Source organism: Mobula birostris, chromosome 5 (assembly GCF_030028105.1).
Source record: "Mobula birostris isolate sMobBir1 chromosome 5, sMobBir1.hap1, whole genome shotgun sequence".
NCBI lineage: Eukaryota > Metazoa > Chordata > Chondrichthyes > Myliobatiformes > Myliobatidae > Mobula > Mobula birostris.
The window spans coordinates 196217865-196231905 of NC_092374.1; the positions used below are offsets into that span (position 1 = coordinate 196217865).

At 45.1% G+C, this 14041-nt stretch overlaps 1 protein-coding gene across 2 annotated transcripts in view; it reads left to right on the forward strand.

Moving 5' to 3' along the window:
• The window catches only part of abhd16a (abhydrolase domain containing 16A, phospholipase), a 138231-nt gene that overhangs the window by 52075 nt on the left and 72115 nt on the right, over positions 1–14041 (forward strand). For both annotated transcript variants that reach the window (XM_072259247.1, XM_072259248.1), the window contains exons 4-6: positions 8608–8694; positions 9688–9773; positions 13409–13482. In XM_072259247.1, coding sequence (XP_072115348.1) covers positions 8608–8694; positions 9688–9773; positions 13409–13482 — 247 coding nt within the window. The remainder of the gene's footprint in view (positions 1–8607; positions 8695–9687; positions 9774–13408; positions 13483–14041) is intronic.

Consider the following 14041-nt stretch of genomic DNA (forward strand, 5'->3'; position numbering starts at 1 on the left):
GCTTGTAGACAGTGCGAGAGGGACGATAGGCAGGTGATAGAGAAGGGACGCGCTCAGACCGAAAGTTTGAGATGTGTCTATTTTAATGCAAGGAGTGTTGTGAACAAAGCGGATGAGCTTAGAGCGTGGATCAGTTCTTGGAGATATGATGTGGTGGCCATTACAGAGACTTGGATGGCTCAGGGACGGGACTGGTTACTTCAAGTGCTGGGTTTTAGATGTTTCAGAAAGGACAGGGAGGGAGGCAAAAGAGATGGGGGCATGGCACTGTTGATCAGAGATAGTGTCACGGCTGCAGAAAAGGTGGATGCCATGGAGGGCTCGTCTACGGAGTTTCTGTGGGTGGAGGTTAGGAAAAGGAAGGGGTCAATGACTTTACTGGGTGTTTTTTATAGGCCACCCAATAGTAACAGGGATATCAAGGAGCAGATAGGGAGACAGATGCTGGAAAGGTGTAATAATAACAGAGTTGTCGTGATGGGAGATTTTAAGTTCCCAAATATTGATTGGCATCTCCCTAGAGTGAGGGGTTTAGATGGGGTGGCGTTTGTTAGGTGTGTTCAGGAAGGTTTCTTGACACAATGTGTAGATAAGCCAACGAGAGGAGAGGCTGTACTTGATTTGGTATTGGGAAATGAACCTGGTCAGGTGTCAGATCTCTCAGTGGGAGAGCATTTTGGAGATAGTGATCATAATTCTGTCTCCTTTACAATACCTTTGGAGAGAGATAGGAACAGACAATTTAGAAAAGCATTTAATTGGAGTAAGGGGAATTATGAGGCTATCAGGCAGGAAATTGGAGGCTTAAATTGGGAACAGATGTTCTCAGGGAAAAGTACAGAAGAAATCCAGCAAATATTCAGGGGATATTTGTGTGGAGTTCTGTATAGGTACGTTCCAATGAGTCAGAGAAGTTATGGTAGGGTACAGGAACCGTGGTGTACAAAGGCTGTAATAAATCTAGTCAAGGAGAAAAGAAAAGCTTACAAAATGTTCAGAGAGCTAGGTAATGTTAGAGATCTAGAAGATTATAAGGCTAATAGGAAGGAGCTTAAGAAGGAAATTAGGAGAGCCAGAAGGGGCCATGAGAAGGCCTTGGCAGGCAGGATTATAGAAAACCCCAAGGCATTCTACAAGTACGTGAAGAGCAAGAGAATAAGACGTGAAATCTTAGGACCTATCAAGTGTGATAGTGGGAAAGTGTGTCTGGAACTGGAGGAAATAGCAGAGGTACTTAATGATACTTTACTTCAGTATTCACTATGGAAAAGGGTCTTGGTGATTGTAGTGATGACTTTCAGCAGACTGAAAAGCTTGACCATGTAGATATTAAGAAAGAGGATGTGCTGGAGCTTTTGGAAAGCATCAAGTTGGATAAGTCGCCGGGACCGGGTGAGATGTACCCCAGGGTACTGTGGGAGGTGAAGGAACAGATTGCTGAGCCTCTGGCGATGATCTTTGAATCATCAATGGGGATGGGAGAGATTCTGGAGGATTGGAGGGTTGCGAATGTTGTTCCTTTATTCAAAAGAGGGAGTAGAGATAGCCCAGGAAATTATAGACCAGTGAGCCTTACCTCAGTGGTTGGTAAGTTGATGGACAAGAACCTGAGAGGCAGGATTTATGAACATTTGGAGAGGTATAATATGATTAGGAATAGTCAGCATGGCTTTGTCAAGGGCAGGTTGTGCCTTACGAGCCTGATTGAATTTTTTGAGGATGTGACTAAACACATTGATGAAGGAAGAGCAGTAGATGTAGTGTATATGGATTTCAGCAAGGCATTTGATAGGTACCCCATGCAAGGCTTATTGAGAAAGTAAGGAGACATGGGATCCAAGAGGACATTGCTTTGTGGATCCAGAACTGGCTTTCCCACAGAAGGCAAAGAGTGGTTATAGACAGGTCATATTCTGCATGGAGGTCGGTCACCAATGGGGTGCCTGAGGGATCTGTTCTAGGACTCCTTCTCTTCGTGATTTTTATAAATGACCTGGATGAAGAAGTGGAGGGATGGGTTAGTAAGTTTGCTGATGACACAAAGGTTGGAGGTGTTGTGGATAATGTGGAGGGCTTTCAAAGGTTACAGCGGGACATTGATAGGATGCAAAACTGGGCTGAGAAGTGGCAGATGGAGTTCAACCTAGATAAGTGTGAAGTGGTTCATTTTGGTAGATCAAATATGATGGCAGAATATAGTATTAATGGTAAGACTCTTGGCAGTGTGGAGGATCAGAGGGATCTTTGGGTCCGAGTCCATAGGACACTCAAAGCAGCTGTGCAGGTTGACTCTGTGGTTAAGAAGGCGTACGGTGTATTGGCCTTCATCAATCGTGGGATTGAGTTTAAGAGCCGAGAGGTAATGTTGCAGCTCTATAGGACCTTGGTCAGATCCCACTTGGAGTACTGTGCTCAGTTCTGGTTGCCTCACTACAGGAAGGATGTGGAAGCCATAGAAAGGGTGCAGAGGAGATTTATAAGGATGTTGCCTAGAATGGGGAACATGCCTTATGAGAATAGGTTGAGTGGACTCGGCCTTTTCTCCTTGGAGCGACGGAGGATGAGAGGTGACCTGATAGAGGTGTATAAGATGATGAGAGGCATTGGTTGTGTGGATAGTCAGAGGCTTTTTCCCAGGGCTGAAATGGTTGCCACAAGAGGACACAGGTTTAAGGTGATGGGGAGTAGGTACAGAGGAGATGTCAGGGGTAAGTTTTTTCTCAGAGAGTGGTGAGTGCATGGAAAGAGCTGTTGACAATGGTGGTGGAGGGGGATACGATAGGGTCTTTTAAGAGGCATTTAGATAGGTACATGGAGCTTAGTAAAATAGAGGGTTATAGGTAAGCCTAGTAATTTCTAAAGTAGGGACATGTTCGGCACAACTTTGTGGGCCGAAGAGCCTGTATTGTGCTGTAGGTTTTCTGTGTTTCTATAGGTAGCAGGAAAAGCCTGGCAACTGCAAAGTTGTGCCTGTCAGTTCATCAACATTTTCTTTGGAGCTTGCAACTGTGACAAATCAAATGTCCCACATGCACACCAAATTTGCACACACAGACATGATGAATGGTCTTGGCCCAAAAGCTCAACTGTTTATTCCCCTCCATAGATGCTGCCTGACCAGCTGAGCTCTGCCAGCACTTTGTGTGCATTACTGAGGATTTCCAGCATCTGCAGATTCTGTTGTGTGCACTATTTTACTCACTTTCACAGCCTGGTCTGAGTTTCTTTTTATTTGGCCTCTATCTCAGCTACTCCATCTTGTGTGTGTGTGTATATCTCTGAATGTCTGTGGTTTCAAAGACGTAAACACAATTTAAACCAGTTTGTTGTCCTCTGTGCACAGGGTACATTCCATCCCCTGCAGAGTTGCAGTTCTGTTGAAAACAGAAAAACAAAGTGTGCATTGAAAACAAGCTAATTGGTACTTGCTAACCCAGTGATCAGAGACGACGTACCCAACATTTCTGGATGACTGCTGCTGTATAAAATTGTGATATGGCTTCCCCCGCCCCCGTGATCACTGCATGTGAGGAAACCACAGTACAGTGAGCTGAATGTACTCGGAAGTGACAACTGCACGGTCGTCACAAACCCAGTAAGATATTCCCGTGTCCCTCCTAACTTGATCATTTCATTTAACACGCTGGAGGAACTCAGCGGGCCAGGCAGTGTCTATGGAGGGAAGTGGACAGTTGACGTTTTGTGTTGAGACCCTTCCCGTCAACTAAAGTTCAAGTTCAAACTCGAGTTTATTGTCGTTTGACTCTGTACGTGTATATACCATATGTGACTATATAAAGTAAAAAGAAACTAGACAATGTTACAATAACTTATGAAGGTATGGATAAAATCTCCAGGTGAAGCACACATGAGTAACAAACTAAAATGCATTTATATATTGTAAGATATGGAACAGATGAACCAGTGAGTAACAGATTACAGGATGGGGGTAGGAGCTAGCCAGTGTGAAAGTTGGAGGGAAGGGCTGGCAGGTAATGGGTGGATTCAGTGAGGGGGAGAGAGAGTTGATAGACAGATGGAGGAGGGGAATAGCACTGTAACGTGGGAGGTGGTAGGTGGATTCAGTGGGGGAGGGGGGGTTTGAGCTGATAGACAGATGGAGGAGGGAGTAGCACTGTAACGTGGGAGGTGATAGGTGGATTCAGTGGGGGAGGGGGGGTTGAGCTGATAGACAGATGGAGGAGGGAGTAGCGCTGTAATGTGGGAGGTGATAGGTGGATTCAGTGGGGGAGGGGGGTTTGAGCTGATAGACAGATGGAGGAGGGGAATAGCACTGTAAGCTGGCAAGTGATAGGTGGATTCAGTGGGGGGCTGTGGGTGAGTTGATAGGCAGATGGAGGGGCGGGGGGAATAGCACCATAAGCTGGGAGGTGGTGAAAAAAGGCTAAAGATGATGGAATCTGCCTGGAGAGGAAGGTGGAGCATGGTTATTATTACATGTTTCTCTTTGGAGCAAAAGAGGATGAAAAGTGACCTGACAGAGGTGTATAACATGATAAGAGGCACAAATAGAGTTGGCATATAGCACCTTGTTTCCAGGGTAGAAATTGCTAATATGAGAGGGCCTAATTTTAAAGTGATTGGAGGAAAGTATAGAAACATAGAAAACAGGTGCAGGAGTAGGCCATTGGGCCCTTCGAGCCTGCACCGCCAGTCAGTATGATCATGGCTGATCATCCAACTCAGAACCCTGTACCTGCCTTCCCTCCATACCCCCTGATCCCTTTAGCCACAAGGGCCATATCTAACTCCCTCTTAAATATAACCAATGAACTGGCCTCAACTGTTTCCTGTGGCAGAGAATTCCACAGATTCACCACTCTCTATGTGAAGAAGTTTTTCCTCATCTCGGTTCTAAAATGCTTCCCCTTTATCCTTAAACTGTGACCCTCGTCCTGGACTTCCCCAACATCGGGAACAATCTTCCTGCATCTAGCCTGCCCAATCCCTTTAGAATTTTATACATTTCAATCAGATCCCCTCTCAATCTTCTAAATTCCAGCGAGTATAAGCCTAGTCGATCCAGTCTTTCATCATATGGAAGTCCTGCCATCCCAGGAATCAATCTGGTGAACCTTCTTTGTACTCCCTCTATGGCAAGAATGTCTTTTCTCAGATTAGGGGAAGAATATGAATTATAGGGGGGGAGATCAGAGGCAGGTCTTTACACAGAGAGTGGTGGATGTGTGGAACACACTGCCAGAGGTGGGTAGAGACAGATACATTTGGGACATTTAAGAAACTCTTAGGTAGGCACATAGATGAAGGAGGAATGGAGGGCTGTGTGGGAGAGAAGGGTTAAATTGATCATGGAGCAGGTTAGGATGTTGGCACAACATCGTGGGCTGAAGGGCCTCTACTGTGCTCTGGTGTTCTATCTTCCACGTACTGAGGTACAATGAAGCATTTTGTTTTTCATGCTAACTATGTCGATGAATTATTACAATGCCAGTTAGTACTGTGCAAAAGTCTTAGTCATATATATATATATATATGTAGATCTAGGGTGCCTAGTACTAGTGCACAGTACTGTAGTAGTTTTATGTATTGCACTGTACTGCTGCTGCAAACAAAATGAAATGTCATGACTTACATGAGTGATGATGACCGTGATTCTGATATTGGTCTCTTTTGTGGACTGAGGGTGGGAAGGGGGAAGGGAGTGGGAAGCACCAGAGAGACATTCAGTAACAATCAATACACCAATTGTTTGGAATCGAATAACCTTGCCTGGTGTCTCAGGGCTGGGTTTGTCTGCACCTGTGCCACCCCCCCCCCCCCCCGCCCCTGGTACTCCTCCTTTGCTACCTGTCCCACACCCCTCATGTGGCGCTCCACCCTCACCATTCTCAACATCCTTTGCTCCCACCAGATTTACAAACTCGCTCTCCACTCCACATTGACAAATATAGTACTGTGCAAAAGTCTTAGACACCCTCGCTGTAAGAGTTTTGCACAGTCACGTACAAGGAAAGCAGTACATACTGGGGAATGAAACATTACCATTTTGGAGGGTGCACCGGGTAGGGAGACCTTAAGGTGCAAGGTGGTCTGTGATGTGGGGAGGGGAACCAGTGGGTGAAGTGTGTGGGTGATGACCAGATGGAAAAAGTGGAAGAGGGGAAAAAATGGGGTGATAGGGCCAGGTAAATCAAGAGAGGTGAAAAAAAAGACTCTGAGGGGTGTGGTTGCTGGAGTTCGGAAAAGTCAGTGTTCATATTACCAAGTTGTAGACTACCCAGGCGAAATAGGAAGCACTGTTCCTCTAGTTTGCATTTAGCCTCAACAATCTCCCTGTTGCTGATGTCTTCATTGCCTTCTGGTTCTCGGATGTAACTGCACCCGGCTGTTAACTTCATCTTCAGTCCCTCTCACTCATGTTCAAGTTTATTGTCATTCAGCCAAATGAAACAAAGTTTTTCTGGGACCAAGGTGAAAAACACAGTACATATGTCACATACAATACGTAGCATAATATTCACAATAATGTTCACAGGTAACTTTGAAAAACATCCTGTCGATGCACAAGTTGACATAAAGAGTTCAATAGACATCAGTATAATGCTACCTTTGCTGGGTGCTAGCAGGGTGTTCAGAAGTCTCACAGCCTTGTTCTTCCACTGTGGTAACTTCTGCCTGATTTACAGGACTACTGCCCGATACGCTGCTGATGAAGGTCCTCCATCTCTGTCTGTCCATACCGTCACGCACAGATACAGAAGAATTCTTCATTGCTGTTTCCCTAACAATTTTTTTTGACCATTCAGGGCTGCTAGCCCTGAGCTCAACCCTGAACGTAGAGGACTGGTGGACCACTCTTAGTCTGGCATCTACCCTTTGACCTGTTTGGCATGGGTGACCCTACCAAGAGCCTACCATAAAACCTCTGACTCCAGTCAACATAGCTGTCCGGGTCTTTGAGGTATGCAAGCCTCCTAACCCTATGACAAGGTGGTGGCCCTCTTGCTGGTTTTCCTGTCGGTAGATTGTTCAGTGGATGAGAGGGGTCCTTTGTAGCGCTGAGGACTTTGCGAATGCAGCGCTCAACAGAGTCCATAGCCTGTTCCTCGAGCGACTGGCGGGAGTGGGGAATTTGTTCCTCCCACTGTGGAAACGTAACTGCGAGGTCACTGAGCTACCTTACTGTTGCACACTCCCAGTACTCTCCTGTGTCCTTGCCACACGGAGTGTCCAGGGATACCTTTGCAATGGGCACTTTCAGCCCCTTCAGCAACGCTCCGTTAGAAAACAACCCCTCCAACGTTATTAATGGAAAAAAAGGCCTGGCTGCAGCATCGGGCTGATCATCGCTCTGGATATGGAGAGCAAATCCTATCGGCTCGCTTGTCTGAGCTGTTCCCATTGTGTAAGTATTGTTTGGCTCATCAGAATAATTGGAATCAGAATCAGGTTTCTTATCACTGACATACAGTATGTTGTGAAATTTGTTGTTTTGCAACAGCAGTGCAATACAATGCATAAAAATCTATAAATTACGATCATTTATATGTATTAAATTAAATGTGTACTGCAAAAGAGAGCAAAGAGAGTGAAGTAGTATTTATGAGTTTGTTCATTATCTGTTCAAAAGTCTGATGGCGGAGGGAAAGAAGCTATTCCTGAATCGTTGAATGTGTGTCTTCAGACACCTGTACCTCGTCCCTGACGATAGCAATGAGAAGAGGGCACGTCCTGTTTTGTGGGGGTCCTTAGTGATTGATGCCGCCGTTTTAGAGGCATCGCCATTTGAAGGTGGTTTTGGTACTGGGAAGGCTCGTGTCCGTGAATGTGTTGGGAGAGTTTTCAATCGTCTGCAGCTTTTTCTGATCCTGTGCAATGCACCCTCCATACCAGATGGTGATGCAGCCAGTTAGAGTGCTCTCTGCTCTCCTCAACACCCCCCCCTGATAAACTAAGTTGTCACCCTCCCATTCCCTTCAAAAGACACTTGTTGATGATGTTGCCTTCTCGAAGCAGCACCTCGTGTAGATGATGCGGAAAGGGACATGCGTGACGTATTGGGCTGAGTCCGTGTGGAGGATTTTGGCCAACTGGGTCGGGTAAATTCCTTTGCAAGACCATAGAATTGTGTGTCTGTATTGCTTAATGCCTGGATCAGCAGAAAATCCTGGTGTTGCCCTTTGGCCTCCTGCTGTAGACATAAGACTATGTGACGTTGCCCTCTGGCCTACAACTGAACACCACAAGGCTACGTGACTTAAGTGTTTTCCCTCTAGCTTGCTTAGAACAATAGCAGATATGGAAATGTTGAACAAACCATACGCATTGGAATCAACCATAAAGAGCGTCCGTGTACTGATTGTAAGCAGAGTCGTTGCTCTCCGGAGGGACGGCCATCCGTGTCACCTAAGTAAAGAGTCTCCGAATGAATACCTGGGTCTGAGTCGTGTGGAAAAGGAAATTCCCTAACAGTCCGCTACTGACTGCAGCTTCCTACATTCCTGTGCATTGGAATTGCCGTACCAGGCCATGATGTAACCAGTCTGTACATTTTTAACAGTACATTTGTGGAAGTTTGTTTGAGTGTTACAGCCACTTGAACGTGTTTTTAACATTCTTTTTCAGGTTATATTGTTATGTCTAAGATCATTCCAGCTACTCCATATGCAAGTGCTTTCCTGCTGTTTCTCACGGGTGTGGCCTGTCTTCGAGGTAGGGGATTTTGGATGAGTTTCTTGCCTGTAAATCTCCTCCATCTTTTTCAGATGCCCCAGCATTCACACTCTGCCTTTCAGTCACACACACACCCACCCACACCAAACCATCTCTCTGAGGACACTGCACTGCCAGTTGTTCTCAGGAAGTGACCATTATGTCCATCGATCCTGTGCTAGCTCTTCCTCCTGATCGAGGAGAAATGGGAAGGGAGAGGGGAATGTCATATGGATGCAAGGAACAGAAGCTGTTGTCCCTTCAACCCTTCTCCATCGTTGAATGTGATCCAGGCCAATACAGTCTTGCCCGGAGCACAACTCTCCAGTTCTCTCTCTGTCTTCCTTGATCCCATTGCAATTCAAATTTCTGTTGGAAGATGTTCCCGGGCTGAAATGCCACTAAAGCATCATTCACATTTTTAACTCCTTGTTCTGTGGCGTTTCCCCTGCCTGACAACCCATCAACATCTCCAATTGGTCTTGTGTGTCCTGAATATCCAGTCCTGGTGGCCGTCTTCAGCCGCACGTACCTAAGGTCTGTAAGGCCCTCCTTTAAACTTCTCCCTCTCTTCTTTAAGACCAAAGTGCAGGGTGTTTGTTCAGTAAGATCTTCTCTGGTGTCAGTTCTGCTCCTGCACTGAGACCTCATCTTTTGCTGTCCCGTTTCCTGCTGGTCAGTGGAAATCTGGAGCACTGGGGGATGCTCTTGTTTATTTTTTATTTAGAGATGCAGCATGATAACAGGCTCTTCCTGCCAAGCAAGCTCTCACTGCCCAATTACACCCATGTCACCAATTAACTTAGTAGTTCGTACATCTTTGGAATGCAGCAGCACACGGTCACGAAAAGAATGTGCAAACTTCTTACAGACAGCGGTGGGAATTGAACCCGGGTCCTGGCCCATATAACGTGCTGTCGGATTGTTTCGCTGTGTTAAAAGAGGCTTTATGGATGTGAGTCACTGCAATGGCTGTTGTTTGCTGCTTGCTAGGTATGGGCCGATGGACCAACCCTGAGTATGTGCAGTTCATCACCATTCTGGCCGAAACTAAGAGAAACAACTCAGAGGAGAACAAGGTAGGACTAAGCATCAATAATTCCGCATGCTTGAACTCCACAGTTCACTGCTTGAAACCGTCCTCACCTCTGCTGATTTTATTTCTTTTTAGAACTCTGTTGTAAAATGATTACCACGACTTTGTATCAAGCCCAACTGGTCAATGCTTGCATGCAATCCTCTTGCCAGCTTCCTTCTTACAGGTGGTATATCCTTCTATTCCATTTCTCTGAGGGTACATAAGGAATAGGAACACAGGTAGCTCCTTGAGTGATGCTCCAACATTCAACAACATAACTCAACTTAGAAATTGTAGAAATTTTAGAGTAGATGGACAGTATCTTTTCACAGGGGTTAAATGTCTAATACCAGAGGGCATGCATTTAAGGTGAGAGGCGGTAAATTCAAAGGAGAGGTGAAGGGCAAATTTTTAACACAGTGTGGTGGGTACCTGGAATACACTGCCAGAGGTAGCGTTATGTTAGAAAACTTTAAGAGGTACATAGAAAGGCACATGAATGTGAGGAAAAAGGAAGGATGTGGACATTGTGTAGGCAGAAGGGATTAGTTTAGTTGGCCATTTGATTACTAACTTAATTGGTTCAGCAGAACTTTGTGGGCTGAAGGGCCTCATTCTGGTGCTCTACTGTTCTGTGTTCTATACAAAGCCCAATGGTCCCAGCAGAGTAATTCGCTGGTTTTCCTCACATCTCTGAAAACTATTCTGTCGTATTCCCTTTCGACGGCATTAATTTACCGTCAGCAGTAATGTTCTTGGTAGTAGAATGAGAATCAGGTTTATTACCACTGACACACAGGATTGGGCAAAAGTCTTAGCCTTGTGTATATATCTAGGGCGCCAAAGTCTTTTGTACAGTACAGTCGGCCCTCCGTATCTGTGGGTTCCGCATCTGCGGGTTCAACCAACCGCGGATCGGTATTGGAAAAAAAACCCGGAAGTTCTCTCTCCAGCACTCGTTGTTTGAGTATTACAATACAGTGTAACAACTATTTACATAATATTTCCATTGTACTAGGTATTATAAGTACTGTAATCTAGAGATGATTAAAAGTATTACTCATTGTTTGAGCATTATTGGCCTCGTGTCTCGTTCGTTCGCTACTAGTGTTGTGAGCGAGAGGACAGAGTTTAAGGCTAGTAACGGATGGCTGATCAGCGTTTTCAAAAGAGCTGCGATGGTTGCGTCTGTACTGAACATGTACAGACTTTTTTTCTTGTCATTATTCCCTAAACAATACAGTATAATAACTACAGGTTTCCCCACTATCCGAATGTAGAGCATTCACAAGCGGAAATGGCATAAAGCGAAGAAACAATTACCATTAATTTATATGGAAAAATTTTTTGAGCGTTCCCAGACCCAAAAAATAACCTACCAAATCATGCCAAATACTTTATACTTTATTGTCGCCAAACAATTGAAACTAGAACGTGCAATCATCACGGCGATATTTGATTCTGCGCTTCCCACTCCCTGGATTACAAATCGATAGTAAATATTAAAATTTTAAATTATAAGTCATAAATAGAAATTAGAACAATGGAAGGTAAAATAGTGCAAAAAAACCGAGAGGCGGGTCCAGATATTTGGAGGGTACGGCCCAGATCCGGGTCAGGATCACATAAAACCTAAAATAACACTAACATATAATGAAAGCAGGAATGATATGATAAATACACAGCCTATATAAAGTAGAAATAATGTATGTACAGTGTAGTTTCACTTATCAGAATTGGGAAGTTTGAGCCAAAATCGATTTGTCGAAAAAAATCGGCACATACACGCATGTGCACGTCACGCATGCACACGTACATGCACGTCATGCATGCACACGTACACACTTTCGCACGTCACGCATGCGCACACACCTGCCCACGCAAGGCTTCATGGTAATGGTAGTCTTTCTCGGGTAAACACAAGTTTAATGCAGGCGTCTTTTTTCTTAAAAGCAAAAATCCTCTTTCGGTTAATGAAAACAGGTATTAATGTAGGTCTTTCGTAAAAGCGAAATGTCGTAAAGAGAATGTTCGGAAAGCGGGAGACACCTGTATTTACATAGCATTTACATTGTATTAGGTATTATAAGTAATCTAGAGATGATTTAAAGTATACGGGAGGATGTGTGTAGGTTATATGCAAATACTACGCCATTTTATATACGAGATTTGAGCATCCGCGGAAATTGGTATCGATGGGGGATCCCGGAACCAAACCCCCGTGGATACGGAGGGCCGACTGTACTCTATATTGTCAATGTGGAATGGGGAGAGAGATTTTAGATCTGGCTGGAGCAAAGGATGTTGGGAATGGCATGGGAGGGATATGGGACAGGTGGCAGAGAAGGAGTGCCAGGGGCTGGGGCAGTGTGGGTACAGACACACCCAGCCCTGAAAAACCAGGGAAGGCCATTTTACTCCAAACAATTGGTTTATTGATCGTTATAGAATGTTTCTCTGGTGCTTTCCACTCCCTCTCCTCTCCCTTCCCCTTTTCCCAACCATGATTACCCCTCTCCCTGCCCTCTCCCCACTCTCAGTCCACGATAGAGATCCATATCAGAATCAGGTTTGTCATCACTCACATTTGTCATGAAATTTGTTTTTTTTTTGCAGCAGTACAGAGCAATACATAAAATTACTACAGTACTGTGCAAAAGTCTTAGGCTCACTAGCTATATATACACTACATGTGCCTAAGTCTTTTGTACTGTGTGTTGTGTAATTTGTTGTGCAGATGTCTCAAGTACATATGTATAGCTAGAGGGCTTAAGACTTTTGCATAGCACATCTGTTTTTTTCTAAACGTCAAAAAATATTGTTCTGTTCAACACAGTCATTCCTCATGGGACAGTTAAATAACAATTCATCCTAGGAGTTAATATTGTTAATTATTGTTGCACCCAGTTGACTGCAACTATGTCACAGAGTACTACAGCAGAGAAACAGGCCCTTTGGCTCGTCTAGTCAGTGCCAAACTATTATTCTGCTTAGGCCCATCGACCTGCACTTGGACAGCAGCACACAGTTCCCCTCCCATCCATAAACTTATCAGAACTTTTCGTAAACGTTGAAATTGAACCTGCATCTCCTACTTCCGCTGGCAGCTCATTCCAGACTCAAACTACCCTCTGAGTGAAGAAGTTCCCCCTCATGTTCCCTTTAAACATTTCACCTTTCACCCTTAACCCATGGCCTTTAGTTCTAGTCTCACCAACCTCAGTGGAGAAAGCCTGCTTGCATTTACCCTATCTCTATCCGTCATGTATTTGGTCCTTGATATAACCAAAATTTCATATGAATACACTACTTAAAGTCAGAGTTTGGCTTTCCAGAACTGAAATTAGGAAACATTCCTGCATGCATAGAGTTGTAGGTGTTTTGTGACTCTCTCTTAATACTGGGTCACATTTGATGGGTGCAGGTACAACAGCAAATTTTAAGGGGCATTTAGACAGATACATGACCAGACCAGGAGCAGAGTGATTCAGACATGTGCAGGCAGACATGCAGTTTACATTGGTGTCGTGGTCAGCACAGGCATGGTGGGGTGAAGTGTCTGTTCGTGTGCTGTGCAGCACTGTTTTACGTTTCTGTGTCCTGCTTCGGTGTTTCCACGTTCTCTGTCTCTTGCAGAGGAAGTTGGCCTCCTACAGCTTCGACTTTGATCACTGGCCGGTCGACTTTTCCTGGAGTGATGTGACGACTCAGTAAGTGCACAGCCGAGCGTTTACACACGGCATCCTTCGTGACCTCCAGTGCTCTCACGTGGTCTGCACCCATTGATGTCGTGCTTCAGATATCAGGTAGCAGTTGAGGGAGACAGAGAAGGAGAAATGTCAGCCCAGTTTCTCTGCCTGCCGTGGAATCATACAGCACTACAGCACAGAAACAGGCCCTTCGACTCATCTAGTCTCTGTCTGACTGCTTTCAGCATCAGACCATTAACTTGGACCTGGACCGCAGCCCTCCAAAATGCCCATCCATATACCTATCCACACTTCTGCTGGCTGTTCATTCTACTCTCCACCACCCCCTGGGTGAAGGAGGTCCTCCACAGCCACCTGAGAATGAGGGGAGATTGGACAGAGGTATACAATATTGATAGGGTGAATGCAGGGTTTTTCGTCGGTTGAGACTGCAACTAGAGGTCATAGGTTAAGGAGGAAAGGTAAGGGGTATCTGACATGGATCTTCTTCACTCAGAGGGTGGTGTGTGTGCAGATTGAACTGTCAATGGCAGTAGTGGCTGTGGGTTTGATTGCAAAA